Source organism: Castor canadensis, chromosome 18 (genome assembly GCF_047511655.1).
Source record: "Castor canadensis chromosome 18, mCasCan1.hap1v2, whole genome shotgun sequence".
In the NCBI taxonomy this organism is placed as follows: Eukaryota; Metazoa; Chordata; class Mammalia; order Rodentia; family Castoridae; genus Castor; species Castor canadensis.
Genome location: NC_133403.1, coordinates 1821456 through 1841905, shown reverse-complemented (window position 1 = coordinate 1841905; position 20450 = coordinate 1821456). Strand labels below are relative to the sequence as shown.

The window sequence follows — 20450 nt, the reverse complement described above, 5'->3', positions numbered from 1 at the left end:
CTGAAATTAGACTGACGAGACAGTAATGGGAAAAAGGTTTATCACAAGCTTAAGGGAGCCGACCAGAGCAGTAGCTGGCTTATTAAATGCATACAACTGAAGGAGAAAGGGAGGAGGGAGAAACCTTCCACTTCCATGAGAAGAGCAGCAGGTTTATTTAGGAAGGACACATGGGCTTCTAGAACAAAAGGGAGATAAGTTTAGTGTGTTTGTCTCGATAGGTACCAGAGGTCTTTCTGTGTATTCGGGGCCCTCAAGCCCCCTGTTGAGGCTACTTGTGGCAGTATGTCTTGTTCTTCCTCCTGGGACCAGGCCTGTCCCACAAAGGAGTTCATGGCAGCGTAATTTCCCAGAGTTACTGCTTTAGTCTGCTTAGGGAGCACCTCAGACCATCTTTCTGTGTCTGTTGATGTTCAGATGCCTTCAGCTTACGCCAGTCTTCATACCAACCCTGGGCTCCTCGTGGGTCCTCACAGGCTCACAACTCAGACCAAGGGGAGGGAGTCTTCGAGTTTTAGATAGAACACTTTCTGTAGAGCAAACAGCATAAAGGTGTATTTTCATTTTTTGTGTGTGGTACTGGGGTTTGAACTCAGGGCCTCGTGCTTACCAGGTAGGCGTTCTACCACTTGATTCACTCCACCAGCCCTTTTTGCAATGGTTATTTTTGAGATAAGGGTTTCCTTTCTGCCTTGGGCTGGCCTGGACCTCTAGTAGCTGGCGTGACTGTGCATTGACTGAATTGGGGTATGATGAACTTTTGCCTCAGCTGGCCTCCAACCACTGTCTCTTGGAACTAGCTTGTCTTGGTGCAGTGCATTCTTCTGGCTCATCTGGTCCGATTTGGTGTGCAGATTCTCACTGTCAGAGCTACTCTGCAGACTTGCACATTGTGGACAACTGACAGCAACACAAGTGCTTCCTGTCCACCGTGCAAATGAGTCCCTCCAGATGCAGGGATGATTGACTTGCCTTTTCTTCTCTGGTGGGTAGGCTGGTTTTGCACCTATTTAAAAATCACTTTCAGCCTTCCTGATTGCCTACAGATGGGTTGTCCTTTGAATTCTCTCTGAACTTGTAATATTTTACTGGGTCACTCGTTAATTAATGAATTAAATAGTCTTTGATGTGTGTTCATTTCATGTTCTTACGAGTGTCATGATTTTACCACTACAAAAAGTGATACTGTAATAGAAACAAGGTCTTTTTGTGGGTTTTGTTCCCTGGTTCCCCTCTCACAAAGCCCATCAGCAAAGGAGGGTGTGAAAGTACCAATAAGTTCAGAGATCAGTAATATCCTCATGGATTTGTCTGTCATAATTGCTGAAAGAAAATGATTTTAAAATTTATGATGTGCTGTGAATTATTCATACCCATGTTAAATGTTTAAGTTGCATATATTTGTAACTTGTTTTCCTTAAAATTTTAATAATTAATCTTGACCTTGTTTATTTGAATAATTAGCATTATGAGTAAATCAAACTGTTTTCTCCATTAGCCTTAAAAGAGGGAAGTTGGCTCTTTATCAAATAAAATGGTAGTGACTTCTGTATAACCATCTCAAGTTAGAGAGAACAGTGTAGAGACAAAGTTTTCGAATATAAGATTCTTTTTTGTTTTGTGGTTTTGGCATTTGAACTCAGGACCTTGTGATTGTTAGGGAAGCACTCTGTCACTTGAGTCATGCCCTCCACCCTTTTTGCTTTAGATATTTTTTAGGCAGGATCTTGCTTTTTTGCCTAGAACTGGCTCCAAACTGCCAGCCTCCTAATAGTGTCTCCCGTGTAGCTGGAATTAAAATGGGAGTCACCACACCCAACTTGGTTGTTGAGATGGAGTCTTTCCTCAAATACTCTGTTCCTCTTTCCTTCGCTCCCCTCATCTCTTTTCTCTCTCTTTGGGATGTGCTCTCACTGTGTTGCCCAGGATGGCCAAGAACTTAAAATCCTCCTGCCTTCATTTCCAAATGCTGGGATTACTGGTATGCACTCCTACAGCACAAAATACTCTGGTTTCAGGTAATTCCGAGAGGAAGCCTAGCGTTAAGAGTGTGGGCTCCAGAGCCAGAGTAGCAGGGTTTGAACTCAGCTCCACTGTTTAGTAGCTTGTTGGTGTCACCCCCTCCCGTCTTTGTCATGTAACCTTTCTGCACCTGCTGCTTCATTTCAAAGTGGGAGTGGTGCTAGGACCCACCATAGTGGCTTTTGAATAGTAAACAGCTAACATCGTAAAGCAGTTAAACTAGAGTGAGACCATGGCACCTGCTCAGTAACTGCAGCAGTGAGCATTCTTAACGGGGGCACTCACTGTACTCGCTGTCCGATGCCTAGACACCCGCGATGTACGTCAGGTAGCTTATTAAAAGCTTGAGAAAAGGCCTGCAGAACAAAATCTCTTCCTCTGAATTCTTGGGAAGTATTACCTCCCCGGTCAAGAATTAGCTCAAAGCTTTCAAATCTTAACAAATAAATCTTTCCAAAGCATGGGTGAGGAGTTTTCTCAAATTATTTACATAAATTTCCCGCATGTTTAATCACAGAATACCTTTCAAAGATTAAGGTAAAGCCAGTGATTTGAGAGGCTGAAGTTGGGAGGACTGTGGTTTGAAGCCAGAGGCAAAAAAATGAGACCCCATGTCAGCCAGTGGCTGGGCGGGCACTGTGGCATGTGCCTGTCTCCTCAGCTATGTGGGAAGCACAAATAGGATCCCAGTCCAGGGCAACCTGGGTGTAAAGTGAGATCCTGTCCCCCGAATAACCTGTGCAAAAAGGGCTGGTGGAGTGACTCAAGTGGTAGAGCACCTGTCTGGTCAGTGCAAGGCCCTGTGCTCAAACCCCAGTGCCAAAAGAAAGAAAGTGTTAAGGAAGAGAGGTTACCTCACTGCCCTGAGGGCTGCAAATTTACTGTGGGGATAGAGACAAGTCTGCCCAAGCCTTTGACCCCGTGAGCGCTGGTGACTTGGGGTGTACCCAGTCTCCCTTAGACTCTTTGCTAGCTTCTCTGATGTCTTTATGACGGCCACCAGGCTCTGTTCCAGCTCGGGGTGGAGAACTTGCTGTGGAGGTGAGACTTCGTGTCTGCACTGCCCAGCGTGGTGGGCAGCACTGTCCACGTGGGTCTGTCAGGCATGTGCGGTGTGCCCACTGCCGCTGAACAACGGAATCTTTAGCTGCATTTGCTTTTAACTGAGTGAAATTAAAGTCCAGACTGCCGCACGTGGCAGGTGGCTCCATTGTGGACAGGGGAGTGCCAACCAGTCTGCCCCTCCCCACTTGTCTTTCCACCCTCCTCGCGTTCACCCCTGCCTCTGCCACTTCTCCAAAAGCCTGGCCCTCGTGGCCTTTGTGCCGCCTCCCGTGGGTCGCTCGTTCTGTGTCGTCTGTGGCCAACTTGCTTACTTTCTTCTGATTAGTTAGTTCTCTTCCATGTCGTCTTTGGTCAAGTCTGATCGGTTGCAGCCTGGCTGGGGGGGGTTCCCCGTGGAAGCAAGCCCTTTGCAAGACATAAAGAACTGCTCACTCCTGGAGTTAGTGTAGCTTTTTTGGTACTGAGAGTTCAACTCAAGGCCTCCCACTTGCTAGGCAGGTGCTCTACACTTGAGCCCCTGCCCTTTTTGCTTCAGTTGTTTTTCAGATAGGTGTCATGCTTTTGTCTGGGGCTGCCTGGGCCACAATCCTTCCATCTGTGGCCTCTGGGCTTTGGCCACAGGAGTGCACCACCACTTCCAGCTTATTGATTGAGATGGGGTCGTGCTACCTTTTTGCTGGGGCTGGCCTCCAACCATGATCCTCCCAATCTCTCCCTCCTGAACATCTGGGATTATATTTGTGAGACATGGCACCTGATTTGACCCACTTTTTTTTCCCCATTTTATTCTTTTGAATGAATCATATTTTAAGATTATTTTTCTATTAACTTGTTATTTATGATTTTTTACTTACTTGTAATTTCCTTTCTGGTTACAACATGAATCCTAACTTAATATGATCTAATAAAATGAATAATTTCCCTACTTATTAGGGTCTAGCAGAACCTGGGAACTAGGAAGGCGTGGTGCATAGCCTGGGAGCCTCGGCCCCATTAGGACCTTCTGAAGGTAGACCCTCAGTCGCTGTTGTAGAAGCAGAACGCGTGTCAGCCAGATTCTCAGGTGATGTGCATGCCCACTGAGGCACCCTGAGAAGCAGGCTCTTAGAGAACTCGCTGCCCTTCTCCCTCGGTGTACTGTGCCACAGAGCCCTTCAGCTTCCCACCGCCTTGCTGCTCTGTCTGCTGGGAGCATTCACATTCGTCTTTCCCTGGTGTCCATGGCCCTGGATTCCCGTGTTGCTGTCGGGAGTGCTTTCTTTCACTGTCTCTTTGACATTTCTTTTGTTCAGGACTGCTGTTGATGAATTCCTTCAGTTTTTGTTTCTTTGAATAAATACTTATTTTAACTTTCTAAAATTGGGATGTATTTCACTCATATAAAAATTCACCATTTTAAAGTGCCAGTCAGTGGTTTTTGGTGTGGTCGCGGGTTGTGCAGTGCTCACCACTGTCTTGTTCAGAGTATCTCCACCGCTCACCAAGGAAATCCTATGCCAGGTCCCCTCCCTCCAGCTCTCAACAGCCATTACTTCGCTTTCTGCCTGCAGGGTTTGCCTAGTGTGGACACTTGGTATAAATGGAATCATACAGTGTGTGGAATCGTATGTATTTTTCATGTGGCTTATTTAATCTTCATATGGTATTTTCAAGATTCATCCATGTGTAATGTGTATCAGATTTCATTCTTTTTTATGGTTGAATAATATTCCATTGTATGGTTATGCCACAAGACATTTGGGCTGTTCCCATTTTTTGGCCATTATAAAGACTGCTGAGAACATCTGTGGAATAGTTTTCTGTGGGCACATGTTCAGCTCATTTGGGTGTGATGTCTGCTACACCCTTTCATAATTGTGTGTTTATCTTTGACGGTCCTGCACCCATTTCCATGGTGGCTGCACTGTTGCACACTGCCTGCAGTGTCTAAGTGTCCCATTGCACCATCACTTTTGAAGAGCACTTTTTCTGGGTATTGAATCCTAGGTCAGGTGCTGTTTCAGCTCCCGTTGTTTCTGCTGAGTACCCAGCTCACGTTTCCTTCAGAAATGTGTCTTCTTTTTTGCTCTGTCTGCTGTAAATTTTTCTAATTTTCTTGCTTTCGTAGTTTGGCTATGGTATGTGTAGTTGATTTTCTTAGGAGGTCTTCGTGTTCAATGAAGTTGTGTGGGGAGGTGCTGGAGCTAGAACCCAGGGCCCACGTGGGCTAGGCAGGTCTCTCCCACTGCTACATCCTCAGCTCCAGTCTTTTGTTTTTTTTCTGTTGTACTTAGACTTTCCTCAGTTCTGCCTAATAAAAACTTCTTCCATGTTTTCTTTTACTGCATATGTATATATATTGCTTTGTGGTTACAGTGAGGATAAAACAGAGTTATGTGGCTAGAGGCACAGCTCAGTGGTAAGGCCCTGCAAAACATAGTTAAAACAAACTAAGTTCATACAATGGGAAAGAACAACTCCAATGAATGATGGGGGAACTGGACATTCACACAGCCTATAGGTGTTTGAAAAAGTCAGCATGGAAATGCACGCCAAAACCATGTTGGGAGGCTGGCAGTGTACCTCAGTAGGAGAGCACTTGCCTAGCATGCTTAGGCCCTGGGCTCCATCCCCAGCACTGAGGCACACAGGAAACCAGCCAGGCATGGTGGTGCACACTTAGAATTCTAGCAATGCTGAAGTGGAGGCAGGAAGATCACAAGTTCAAGGCCACCCTGGGCCATCTCAGGAAATCAAACCATTCTAAAACAACACCCCCTAAAGCAGTAACAATAACAAACCAAAATTAACAAAAACAAAACCTACTTGATGAGATACTACATCTCACCTGTTAGGATGGCTACTATGAAAAGTCAAAAGATAACAAGTGCTGGCGAGGAGGTGAGAAAAAGGATTTGTAATGTGCCCCACTACCCACCTGCTCAAGGGTCACTACTTTGACACCAGTGTTTCAGGCATTTTCTAGTCCTGCTGGATGTTCCAGCAAAAAGTCTGTTGCTTTCATCATGTATGGTGTCTCTGCTGTCAGATTCTCAGTGCACAAAATGAAATCTCATGAGTGTTTAACTGAGGAAGACATTTATTTAACTTTGTTCATTCCAGTATCCTGAGGACCTGGGGTTTCTTTGCTGCACTGTGTGTGGAGGTAACAGAATGCAGCTCCTTCCTTTTCTTCTTTTAATTGGCTTCTTATCTGGTGCCGTTGAACCACACTTACCACTCGGCTGAGTTTTCTGAGCAGTAGGGCATGCTGGAATAGTAGGACCGTGCCTTTTCACTTTAGGCGGCCTGCGAATCTAGCCGTTCATTTTCCTTGTAAAGTTTCTTGTGGCTGTTTTTATGTCATCGCCTTGGATTTTCAGAAATAGACTTTATTTCTATAATTGGTGGCTGCTGCTGGCCTCAAGCAGAGTCGCGATGACCATGTTTTCCAAATGAAATCAATCCTGCGTACACTCAGTGTCTTGCTCAAGGGTTTGGTGGGGAGACTGAATAATGAGAGGTCAGGACTGCAGGGGGATCTGGTTGCCTGGTAAATGTTACACAGCCCCTTCGTGCGCTTTGAGCAGTGTGGTTCCTCAACATAACTTGAGGGGAGCCAAGGTGGCAGATGAGAAGCAAGCAGCACTTGAACTTCCCAGCAGCTGGGAATTGAAACAGATCAGCTCTAGCCCAGGTAGGTGAATGAGCGATCCTACTGAAGTTTAGGGCAGACGGAGACTCTGACTCTTTGAACAGATGGTGAGAAAGAACATCAGTGCCAGGCAGGTGTAGTGCTCTGGAGCCAGGCCAGAGGCTGGACCAAGGATGGCTCACTGCCCTTTAAGACTCATGACTCAAGAGACTGCGCAGGTGCAGGATTGCAGGATTGCAGGATTGCATGCAGGCACTGGGTCTTGGAAAGCTACAGCTGTGAGTGGTGGGATGCATGGGACTTGCCATGGTTCCACCCACTACAGTTAGTGGCTGTGCCCACCATGGGGAGTTCGCATCAGCTTGTAACAGATTATGGAGCTGTCTGTCCCCTCCAGCTGAAGATATTGTGATCCATGCAGCCTGTACCAAGGGGCAGGAAGCTATTGCAGTTAGTGTGGTGCCCAAGCCTGCCAACAGACTGAACGAGAGCCCCAGCCTTCCTGTCTCCACCAGCACATGGCCAAGAAGGGAGTAGCCACCTGCCCTTACCACCATCCAGTGGACACAGTGCTTTCATTTTTATTCACACTTCTTTTATTTGCTGGCTGACTGTATACATGTATTTACTTTTTTCTATTTAAAAAATATTATTAGTATTCTCTGATTTTTTGTTACTTTATTCTTTTGGTGGGACCAGGGCTTGAACTCGGGACTTTGCACTTGCAAAATAGGCGTTCTACCACTTGAGCACCTCCACCAGCACATTTTGCTCTGGTTATTTTGGAGGTAGGGTTTCACAAACTATTTGCCAGGGCTGTCCTCGAACCGTGCTCCTCCTGATCTCAGCCTCCCAATTAGCAGGGATAGGTGTGAACCACCAACACCCAGCTGATTTTTTTGTTGCTGTTTCTCTTTCTTCTCCCTAATAGTCAAATCCTTTTATTCTTTCTTTCTAATCGTGACCTTCACAGTCTGCCTTTCTCTTTCTCCCTTTTCATGTTCTAACTTTTCTTTTGCTTTTGTTTCCTATTCTCTCATCTCTTAATTTTTCCTTTTACAACCATCTTTACATAGTTTGTGGTTTATATTATTTCTGCCTCCTCCACTCCTGATTTTGTTATTGCCATGGATGTCATAGTTGGAACTTGGTTTTGACCTTGTTTCTGTGTCTGAATCAGAGTTTTTTCTTGTTTTCTCCTCTGCATGGCTCAGGCATTGAGCATGGCACTTGAAGCGTGCTGTGTGGGACTGTCACTGAGTGCATTTGCAGTCCAGCTGAGAGTGCAGTGTGTTCCACACAACCACTTGTACTCAAACTTCAGCCAGTGCTTTCGTTCTGTCTACAGGGGAGATAAAAATCCCAGCCAGCTCCAGGCACCAAGTAGGCAGGGTTTGGGGGAGCCTGAAGATCTGCTCCTGGAATCCACCTCTATAGCAACAGCAAAGAGAAACAACAAAAAGACTGTGGACACAGCAGCTATGAGGGGCTTAGCACAGGCTGCTTTTAGACCTTTTCAGACTGCACATTGTCCAATACAGGAGTCATCACAGAGGGCATGCCACACATGTTCTGTTATCTACAACACATCTTCCTGATCCCCTAAAACTATCCCACTCCTCTGAGATCTATAGAAAAAGTGGGACCCTCAGACTCTGACTCAGTCAGCACCATGTCAAAATACAGTAATCCTCATCACAGTAGAAACAGGGAAACCATACTACAGTAGGCAACTGGAAATATATTCAGCATTTCATAGCTATCTGATATTTCAGGACACATTGTCAAAAGAAGGCTGTTCACTAAAAAGTGGAAGAGATATCCATTCCAACAGATGTGCAGAAGAAATCTCAATGTAGAAATACAAAAGTATGACTAAAACAAGGCAATATGACTCCTCTAAAAGTACAGCTGACTCCAAAGATGCTGAAGTAGATAAAGAATTCAAGAGTCACTTTTCTTTCTTTCTTTCTTTTTTGGGGGGTGGGACTGGGGTTTGAACTCAGGGCTTGGTGCTTGCAAAGTAGGTGCTCTATCACTTGAGTCACACCTCCAGTTCATTTTGCTTTGGTTATTTTGGAGATTTGCTAGGGCTGACCTCAAACTGTGCGCCTCCTGATCTCAGCCTCCCATGAGTTAGGGTTACAGGCATGAGCTACTGGGACCTGGCCAAATAAATGATTTTTAAAGGGCCTGGCATGGTGGCACACTCCTATAAGCCCAACTGCTCGGGAGGTGAAGATCAGGAGGATTGAGGTTTGAGGCCAGCCTGGGCAAAAAGTTAATGAGAGCCCATCTTAAAAATAAGCCAAGTATGGTGGTTTATATCTGAAATCCCAGCTACGTCAGAGGCACAGGTTAGCGGATCATGGTCTGAGACCAACCCAGGCAAAAAAGCATGAGACTATCTGAAAAATAGCTAAAGCAAAAGGAGCTGGAGGCAGTGCTCAAGTAGTAGAGTTCTTGCCTAGCAAGACCTGGAGTTCAAACCCCAGTACTGCCAAAAAAAAAAAAAAAAAAAAAAGATCAATGCGTTTTAACAACTGAAAGAAATTAAGGATGAAATACAGGATATGAATTAGAAACTCAATAGAGGTAGAGATTTTGAAAAAGAAACAAACAGAAATCTTGGAAATGAAGAGCTCAGTAAGTCCTGTCAAAACTTAGTAGAAATAATAGATTTGGTCAAGTAGAAGAGACAGTTTTAGGGTTTGATGATAGTGTTGATGGATTAGAACAGTCAGTAATAAAAAAAACTATGAGCAAAATATACAGGACCGCTGCACTTGATTAAAAGACCAAACCTGCATATTTTTGGTGTAGGAGAAGGCACCAAGGTGCAGACTAAAGACATAGAAAACCTTTTCAATGGAACCGTAGCAGAAAATTCCCCAAATCTTTGGAAAGACATGACTTCCAGGTACAGAGGAGCATTTAGAATCCTAAACAGAAATAACAGTAAAAACCTCCCATCATATTGTTAAAATACCAAGAGTACAGAACAAAGAAAGAATATCGAGGTCCTTCTCACTCTAGAGATGACCTACTTTCAGTCTATTGAAAGTGTATTTCTTTCCTAATAAACTTTACTATCACTTCTACTACAAAAGAAAGAAAGGATGGGTGGAGGGAAGGAAAGAAAAGAAAGAGAGAGACAGAGAGAGACAGAGAGAGAGAGAGAGAGAGAGAGAAGGAAAGAATGACAGAAAAAGAAAGAATGAATATTGAAAGCTGGAAGAGAGAAGTGCCAAGTCACTTAAAAGGGCAAACCTGTCAGAATGAAAGCAGATTTCTTAACAGAAACTCTAAGTTCAGGAACGCATAGAAAATGTATTTCAAGCCCTGAAGGAAAATCACTGCCAACTTAGGTTATTACATTGAGCAAAGTCATCCTTCAGAATTGAAGGAAAAATAAAGAGCTCTTAAGATAAGCAAGAACTAAATATATTCCTAACCACTAAGCTAGCCTTACAGAAAATACTTAAAAGAATCCTACACAGAGATGAGGAAGATAACCACAAGCATGAGATCACAGGAATAAATAAATACCATTAGAAAAGTAGATAAGCTGATGAGAACTAGGAAAGAAATAAACATTAGAAAAACAGGAAGTGACAGGAATTAGTACATACCTTTCGATAATAACCCTGAATATAAATGGTCTTCATTTTCCAATTAAAAGACGCAGATTGGCTAATCAATTTTTTTAAAGCAACCCCCCCCCCACCCAAGATCCAGTTGTTTGCTGCCTGCAAGAAATACACCTGCTGGGTGCCAGTGACACATTCCTGTAATCCTGGCTACTCAGTAGACAGAGATCAGGAGGATAGCAGTTTGAGGCCAGCCCAGGCAAATAGTTCATGAGACCCTATCTGGAAAAAAAAAAAAAACCAACCAAAAAAGCACAAAACAGGGCTGGCAAAGTGGCTCAAGTGGTAGAGTGCCTGCCTAGCAAGTGTGAGGTCCTGAGTCCAAACCCCAGTACCATCCCTCCCCCCAGAAAAACAAAAACAAAGAAATACATCTCATCAGCAACGACACGCACAGACTGTAGGGGAAAGGGTGATATGATGGTTAATTTGATTTTCAACTCGAGTGGATTAAGAAATTGCCCAGGATGTTAATAAAGCACACCTCTGGGTATGTCTGTGATGCATCTCCAGAGATGATTAGATTGTGAGGACTCTGACCTAATGAATGGATTAAGTCTTTGATGAGTTTATAATGTGATGTCATCATTGGCAGATGGTGAAAAGCAGAAGATGGGGCCTAGTTAGGTCACTGGACGTATGTCCCTGGGGACTCTGTCTTTTCCTGGCTCCTTCCTGTATTCTTTTTTCTTTGCTTCCTGGCTGCCATGATTTGAGCAGCTCTGCTCTGCCATACCCTCGCCACAGTGATACACTGGCACCTCTGAAACTGTGCCAAAAGAAATCTTTCCTCTGTTAAGTTGTTTCTGTTAGACAGTCTGCCACAGCATTGAGAAAAGCAACTAATACAGATGGACAACGATATTTCAGGGAAATAAAAACAGGAAACAAGCAGGAGTAGCTATACTTACCCGACAAAGCACGCTTCAAGCCAAAGTTAGAAGAGACAAAGAAGGTCACTACAATTAAATAATTAAATTAAAAAATGAACAATGCACCAAGATAATATAATGATGATAAATATGCAGGCACCAAACATTAGTACATCCAGTTTCCTAACACAAACGGCAGTACTCATAAAGGGACATATGGGACCCAGTACAATAACAGTGGGTGACTTCAGTGTCCTACTCTCATCAACAGATGTGTCATCCAGACAAATCAACAGAGAAACATCAGAGCTACCCTGTAGTTTAGATCAAATGGACCTAGAAGGTATCTACAGAATATTCCATCCAGCAACTGCAAATACATACTCTTTTCAGGAGGTGATGGACTTCTCTAAGACAGGTTGTATTTCAGGCCATAAGGCAAATCTGAAATACAAAAAACTGAAATAATTTGCACCTTATCAGATCATAATGGAATGAAACTAGAAATCAATATTAAGAGAAACTGCAGCATTCATATGAATCCATAAAGATTGAGCAATTACACTTTTGAGTGAGCAATCGTAGAAATCAGGAAGGAAATAAAAAAAAATTCTAGAATCAAATGTAAATGGAAACACACATACCAAAAACAGTGGGTATAGCAAAGGCAGTCTGAAGAGGAAACTTTATAGCAACAAGTGTCTGCATTAAAAAAATCATAGAGCTATCAAGTGAGTAACTTAATGATGCATCTTACGGTCTCAGAAATCAAGAACAAGTAAACCCAAAATTGATAGATGGAAAGAAATAATAAAAATCAGAGCTGAAATCAAGGAAATAAGAGTCTGAAAGAACATTGCAAAGGGTCAGTGAAATAAAGAGGTGATTCTTTGAGAAGGGAAAAACAAGATTAATAAACCCTTACCTAAAGTAACCAATAGCAGGAGAGAGGACTGAAATTAATAAATGTAGAAATGAAAAGGAATACTACACTGAAATCAGAAAGGTCACTAGGGATTGGTTTGATAATTTATATTCCCATAAATTGGAAAACCTGGAAGAAATGGATAAATTTCTAGATGCATATGATCTCTTAAAATTGAACCAAGAGGAAATGAAAGGCCTAAACATATCACTAATAAGTGATGAGACTGAATCAGCAATAAAGTCTCCTAGCATGAGAACCACGACTGGATAGATGCACTGCTGAAATTTTACCAGTGTTAACACCAATGATCTTCAGGCTATTCCATAAAATAGAGAAGGAACTCTACTAAATAATCATTATATAGAACCTGCATTACCCTGATACCAAAACTGGATAAGGACTGAAGAAAAAAAACTGTTCACCAATATGCTTGAAGAACATAGACACAAAAGTCCTCAACAAAATACTTGCAAGCCAAATTCATAATGCATTAAAAAGATCATACATCAGGATGAAGTTTTCATTCCATGGATGTTTGGACATATACAGATCAATAAATGTAAGCCAGCCCACAAATAGAATCAAGGATAAAAGTGACATTTGATCATCTCAATAGATGCAGAAAAAGCCTTTGCCAAAATACGTATCCCTTCATGATAAAAGCACCGAAGAAACTAGGTATAGAAGGATTGTGCCTCAACGTGGTAAAGGCTATTTATGACAATCCCGTGGCCAGACATCATCCTGAATGGGGAGAAACTGAAAAAGTTGTCTCTAAAATCAGGAATGACACAAGGATGTCCAGTCTTAAGAATTTCATTCAATATTTTAGAGCAATAAGGCAGGAGAAAGAAAGAAAACGCATGCAAATAGAAGCTAATGATACCATCCTATACTTAGAAGACCTTAAAGACTCCACCAAAAGACTTAGACCCTTCACCGAAGTATCAGGCTGCTAAGTCAACATACAAAACCCACTAATCACAGACATGCTGAGAAAGAAATCAGGAAAACAGTTTCGTTCACCGTAGCCTCAGGAAGGTTTAATCTATGATCTAATCAAGGAGGTGAAAGACCTCTACAGTGAAAGTTATAAAACATTAATGAAAGAAATTACTGAGGAAGACAGTAGAAGATGGAGAGACCTCCAGGTGCACGGATTGGCAGATTTAAGATTGTCAAAATGGCCATGTTACTGAAAGTGATCTGTAGTGTCAATGGAATTACCAACAAAATACCAGTGGTATTCTTCATGACTATAAAAAACAATTCACATAGAAGCTCAGAAGACCTCAAATAGCTACAATAATCCAGAACAAAAAGTATCACAAAGTGGATTTCAGATTTACTAGAGAGCCATAGTAACAAAAAGAGCATTGTAAAATTAGCATAGAAACAAACACAGAAAGCAATGGAATGAATACAGGGCCCAGAAAAAGCCATGTGGCTACGTTCTGTACTTGATTCTTGATAAAGGTGCCAAAAACGTGTGGGAAAAAAGACGACCTCTTCAACAATGGGTACTGGGAAAACTGGATAGTCACATGCAGAGGACTGAGATCCCTGTGTCCCCTCCTGCACAGAAACAATTTAAAATGGAGCAAAGACCTCAGTCTCTGAAACTATTTGAGAAAAACATAGGGGAAACCCTTGAAGTCATAGGCAACCACTTTATGCTTACCAAAGATAGCAAGAACCAACAAATGGGGTTACATTAAACTAAAAAGCTTTTGCATAGCAAAGGAAATAATCAACAGCCAAGAGATAGCGTATGACACTGTCAAGAGCCAAGAGACAGCCAAGAGACATAATGGGAGAAAATCGTAATATAATCGATACATGGGCAAATGCATGTGTGGTGGCATGCCTGTAATCCCAGCACTGGGGAGGCTGAGGCAGGAGGACTTTTGAGTTCCAGGACAGCCTGGGGTACAAACCTGCCTCAAAGAAAACCATAAATAAAAAGGCAAGCGAGTTGAAGTCACTTTTCAAAAGAAGAAATACAAGTGGCCAATATTTACATTAAAAACACTCGACATCTTTAGCTGTCAGGGAAATTCGATGAAAACACTGGGGTTCCCTCTCACCCGAGTGAAAATGACTGTCATCAAGAAAAACGAACAAATCTGGTGAGGATCTGGGTTGGAAAGCAGTATGGAAGTCCTATAAAAACTAATAGAAAACACTATAATCGACGCTAGTGCTCCATGCAGTCAGAATCAGCACGCATCTGTGTTTAATGGCACTTCCACAGTAGCCACGTTAGAGTCAGCCGAGGTGTCCGCCAACAGATGGATGGATGTGCAATGTGTATATGCACAACAGAATGTTACTCAGCCGTCAGGAAGAGTGACGTCATCTCACTTGCAGGAAACTGGATGGAACTGGAGATCATCTTGTTAAGTGAAGTAAGTCAAACTCAGAAAGACAAGTATTGCATGTTTTCTTTCCTATGTAGAACCCAGAAAAAATAAGGACAAGATGAAAGTAGGAGGCACACCTCCAGAAAAGAGGAAGGAGGCGAAGGGGAGTGGGAAAGGGGATCAGAGAGGGACCTGGGATTTGGATACATCACAGTGTGCTGTATCCATGTATGAAAATGGCGCTAGAGCCAGTGCCCAGCTACAAAAGAAACACCCGTAACATGTTGCTAGTTAGCCACTTCCTGCATGAGGGAGTTGAAGGGGCAACTTAAACACAGGTATTTGAAACTTCTGGAATATTTGAGTGTTTTGAAGTGTCCTTAAAATGCAGGACATATCTTGTGAGCAGAGAGAGAATAGGGGTTGCCACATAGGAGAGTAGATCTGCCTGTCCTCCTCCTCTGTGGAAACTGTTCTTGTAAATGAAAACACCTGGGCGAGGACTCACTCTGTTCTGTAGCAAGTCAGGTCCATTGTCTTTGAACCACTGGCGGTACTGGAGCTAGTCTCAAAGCAGACATTGTTTTTATTTGCTTAGGGCACGCCTGCTTGAAATTCTAAAATAGCTCTCCTGAGACCACTATGTTAAATTTCTTCTCTTTGTATGCTAGTGCGTTTATAATTTTCCTGCTTAAAATGAAAATATCTCATTTATTCCCTTTGTTTTTAAGGTCACTGCTACATAATCATAGAAAATTAAGTGAATTTTGAAAAATCAACATTGAAACAGATCTTAGGATCAGGGATGCAGCTTAATGACAGAATGCTTGCCTGTCATGCATGAGGAGGGAGATGGGGTGGGGGAGGGAGAGAGACCAATAGAGAGAAAGATATCTCCCAGGATATAGTTTGCACCTGAGTGTTTTGTTTTTTAATTTTTCTTGGTTTCCAAAAACTGACATTGAACTTTATGACAGTAGCCAGGTTACTGTTACCAAGATTTTCAGTCCAAAAGGATTCAATAGTACATTTAAACTCTGTTTTAAAAGTTTACTTTTTGGTTGGAGGGCATGGCTCAAGTGGTAGAGCGTTTGCCTAGCAAGTGCAAAGGCCCTGAGTTCAATCCCCAGCACTGCAAAAAAGAAAGATTAAAAAAAAAAACAAAAAACTTGGCATACAGTCCTCTACTAAGCTTTGCATAAGGGAAATGTTTAAGAAAGTAAAAACACTCCATGACCTTATGTCCAGGGGCAACTCACCGTGTTAAGGCATCTTACTGTCTCCTTTTTATGTCCTGCAGTCATGGGATGCCCTCAGGGCTGTGTGCTTGTTATGCAGGTGCCCCACCACTTTTGAGCCACGCCCCCAGCCCCTTTCATTATTTTTTGAAGTAGAAACATCTTTTCAGAATTTTTTTAAATTTATGTTCTTATTATTGCTGTGCTAAGGGCACATTGTGACATTTGCAGAAGTTCTTAGCAATGTATCATAGTTGAACTCCCCCCTCCATCGTTCTCCTTTATCCCCTATCCCCTAAAGTAGAACCATCTTGCCGTGGTTGAGATCATGCCCTCCATATAGGTTCATATTTTAATTTTTTCCCTAGTAACTCGCCAAAGAAAAGCCGGAGTGGCTTGCATTCCCTCATTCTGTCAGCCGACAATGTGTAACACATAAACACAATGTAAGCGTCGCACTCTGACATCCACGTGTTTGCAGACGCTATGTTTGATTCTTCAAGGTTTATTGTCTTTCAGGGGCGAAGTCGACTCTAATATAAAGCAGACTGAGAGGAATATCTGTGTTCTGTTGCGGCTCAGACAAGGAACCTGCCTGGAGTACCTGAACGTTGTTTAACAAGGTTTCTTTGTTTGTAGATTGCTCTCTTTGGGGCTAAGACTGTTGGCCGGAGAAGTCCTGATGAACCGGTGCTGAGCAAAGCTGAATTTGTTGAGAAAGTTCGGCAGAGTAACCAGGCCTGTCACGATGGAGACTTCCACACTGCCATCGTCCTCTATAATGAAGCCCTGGCCGTCGACCCTCAGAACTGCATCTTGTACAGCAACAGATCTGCAGCCTACATGAAAATCCAGCAGTACGACAAGGCACTGGACGACGCCATCAAAGCCCGGCTTCTCAATCCCAAATGGCCGAAGGTAGCACTCTCATTCCTGTCACAGAATCCTGTGTTCTCATGACATTCTGTTGATCAGTGCAGTCACTCATAAAGTGACCAGAGTGAGCTCACTGGACTTGTGAGCTAGTGACTGGCTTCCTTTTTAAGTGCTGAAAGTGGGCTTTCTCTGTTGAGTTTAATTCTTTTCCTGTGAGGTTGAAATTTTGTTTTTTCTCTTCACTTCTCGGTAGGATACGTTGTAGTTATTTAGGTTTCCCATGTCCCTTTTCTACAGATGTTTTAAATGGGATGTAGTGATATGTCTCTCTCCATCAGTCAAAACTAACTACTTTTATTCCATCTTGTTTTAACTTAACTGCTTGTTTTCAGAATGATGTTTACTCAGGGAGAGTTCATGTTTCCTAATCATTGTAATTATCTATGTTCCCTTCAAGAATGCAAGGCTTGAGTTATTAGCTTTGTTTTGACTTACAATAAGATTATGTCATAATAAACTCATCCAAGTTGAAAACTGCATAAGTCAAAAATTCATTTAATATACCCAGTCTACCAGACATCACAGGTTGGCTTAAGCCTACCTTAAATGTGTTCAGAACATGCATCCTGGCCTACAGTTGGGCAGAATTCTCTAGCAGTAACTGGGTATGGTTCTTCATTCTTGTAATTCCAGAATTTGGGATGCAGAAGCAGTAGGCTTTGTAAGTTCAAGGCCAACCTGGGCTGCATAGCAATTCCAGGACAGCCTAGGCTACATAGTGACATGCTGTTTCAAAAAACAAACAAACAGCTGCGCCTGGTGGCTCACGCCTGTAATCCCAGGTACTCAGGAGGTGGAATCAGGAGGACTGTGGTTCAAGCTAGTCCCAGCAAAATGTTAGCGAAAGCCCATCTCAACCAACGAGTTCAGTGTGAATGCACACCTGTGGTCCCAGCTCCTGGGAGACATAGGAGGATTTCAGTCTGAGGTAGGCCCTGGGCCAAAAAGGCCCTATCTGAAAAATAACTAAAGTGAGAAAAAGAGCTGGAGGTGTGGTTATAGTGGTGGAGTATCTGCCTAGTAAGTGTGAGGCCCTGAGTTCAAGCCCCAGTACCCCCAAAGCAAACAAACAAGAGTCAGAAAAATTACCTAACCAGAAAAATTGTCTAACAGAAAGTCTATTTGACTTTGCAGAATATCTCTGTAATCAGTTGTATTTCTATATTCAAACAATACTGGCAACACAGTGCACTGTGGAGTATTTCATGCCGTGCAGTAGGCTGTAGAGGGTCACACACCCTCACGATGACATGACTGATTGGACCGTGCTCCCTGTCACTGCCCCTGCTCAGCATCAACACATGTTGTCACCCTAGAGCAATGTCACAATTCACACTTTGAATCGTATTTTCTACTGAGTGCTTATCACCTCGCACCATTAGAAAGTAAAAAAATCACAAGTTGGGGGCCATCTTTGCCGTCTGACCACCTAAGTGTGGGGCTAATACTCAGTTCTGTTTCGTTCCATTGATCCGTGGATCCTTGTCTTCACCCCAATGGCCCTTAACTGCGGGTTTACAGTAAGTCTGATATCAGATTCGGTGTGCTTTTTCTAAGTTTTTTTTACTGTTTTCTGGCTTTGCATTCTATGTAAGTTGTAGAATCAGGCTCTTCAAAAAGCACACTGGAAAATTAATGGGTCTCAATTGAATTTTTAGACCAATTTGGAGAGAATTGTCATTTTAACATTACTGGATCTTCAAATGCATGAACATGGTATATCTCTCCTTTTTATTAGACCTTTTTTAATGTCCCTTTGAAGAAGCTCTCTGTAGTATTTATTCAGGTCTTTCATATCTTTTGTTAAATTTATTTCAAAATAATGTTTTTTTTTTGATTTATCATACATTATGAGGTGATTTCATTGCAATGATCCCATTTATGCAGAAAGCATACCTTGAACAAGTTCACCCTCCATTACATCCCTTTCCCTCCTCCCTCTCCCCTCTTTCCAACGGCGTTTGGTGGGTTTCATTACTGTCTCCATAGTTCTATGCGCAGCGTGCCTCCATCCTCTTCACCCTCAGGATCCTTTGCTTTTCTTCCTCCCCTGTGTTGGTCCCCCAGCAGTGCCCCACATACATTCTTTCCCATTATTATTACCATTACTATCATCACCATCATCTGAGGTCTAGGTTCTCAAATGAGCGAGAACATGCGACATTTGACCTTTTGAGCCTGGCTTTTCACACTTACCATGATGCTCTCCAGTTCCATCCATTTTCCTGCAAATTTCTTTTTGAAATAGAGTCTTACTGTGTTGTCCAGGCTGGCCTTGAACTCCTGGGTTGAAGCAATTCTCTTGTCTCAGCCTCCCAAGTATTTGGGACAATAGGCATGTATCACTGTGTTTGGCACTTTTTTTTTTTTTTTGACGCCATTAGAAATTGCCCGGCAATTTTTAATTTTCCAATATTGTGAGTCTATGGCAATAAAAATATTTTTGTCCTGTGTATCATGTGACCCTGTTAGATTCACCTTTTGAGTTCTACTAGGTTCCTTCTTTACAGGTTGTTTGGATTTTCTAGGCACATTACCGTGTTGGGTGCAGTTTCTTCCTTGCCTTGTTTGTCTTGGGCATCATGTGTGTCAGGGTTAGTCTGCTTTGCTGGGGCCACTTCACAGGGCCCGCAGCGGTGGGGGGCACAACCCCTCCCCTCCTCCCCGCTCCTCCCCCCTTCCCCCCCGCCCCTCCTCCCCCCTCCCCTCCTCCCCCCCGCCCTCCCCTCCTCCCCCTCCCCTCCTCCCCCCCCCGCCCTCCCCTCCTCCCCCTCCCCTCCTCCCCCCTTCCCCCCCGCCCCTCCTCCCCCTCCCCTCCTCTCCCCCCGCCCCTCCTCCCCCTTCCCCCCCCCGCCCCTCCTCCCCCTTCCCCCTTCCTCCCCCCTCTCCCCTCCCCTCCCCTCCTCCCCCCTCCCCCTCCCCTCCCCTCCTCTCCCCCCCGCCCTCCCCTCCTCCCCCCCCTCCCCTCCTCCCCCTCCCCTCCTCCCCCTCCCCTCCTCCCCCCTCCCCTCCTCCCCCCTCCTCCCCCCTTCCCCCCGCCCCTCCTCCCCCCGCCTCTCCTCCCCCCCGCCCCTCCTCCCCCTTCCCCCTTCCTCCCCCCTCTCCCCTCCCCTCCTCCCCCCTCCCCTCCCCTCCTCCCCCCCCCCCCGCCCTCCCCTCCTCCTCCCCCCTCCCCCTTCCTCCCCCCCGCCCCTCCTCCCCCTTACCCCCTCCTCCCCCCTCCCCCCCGCCCCTCCTCCCCCCTCCCCCCCGCCCCTCATCCCCCCTCCCCTTCTCCCCCTTCCTCCCCCCTCCCCCCCGCCCCTCCTCCGCCCTCCCCCCTCCTTGTGGGGAGCATGGAGCTGTTCACCGAGGGGCGATACTTGTCAGTCCTGGGATGAACGGTTGTGGGGCGCCGTTGACATTTTCTCCTTAGTCCGTTAATCTAGTAGATTTAATGAATTTATCTCACGTCGAATCAGGAGCGGGTTCACGGGGTTAGTCTTCACGTGTTGTTGGATGCAGAGTGTAAATTCGTTAAAAAGTCCGACATCCGGGAACGTGAGCGAGGCGCGCGCTTGTGCGCAGTGCGCATGTGCGGGGTCGTCACGTGCCCTCCTCGTGCTGGTTCTGCCGCAGTCACAGACAGAGCCCCGCGCTTGCGACGGGGCGGCCTGCAGCCTGCTCTCCGCCCCGTGGCTCTGCGTGCTTCTGGTGTTGAGCGATTTCGTCCGAATGCATTATTTCTCCTTTACGAGAGAGA

The 20450-nt window shown here is 44.3% G+C and overlaps 1 protein-coding gene across 1 annotated transcript in view; it reads left to right on the top strand.

Annotated features, from left to right (window-relative positions):
• Nucleotides 1–20450, top strand: part of Ttc28 (tetratricopeptide repeat domain 28) — a 444103-nt gene that overhangs the window by 15202 nt on the left and 408451 nt on the right. The window contains 1 exon segment of the mRNA XM_074060812.1: nt 16412–16690. Coding sequence (XP_073916913.1) covers nt 16412–16690 — 279 coding nt within the window.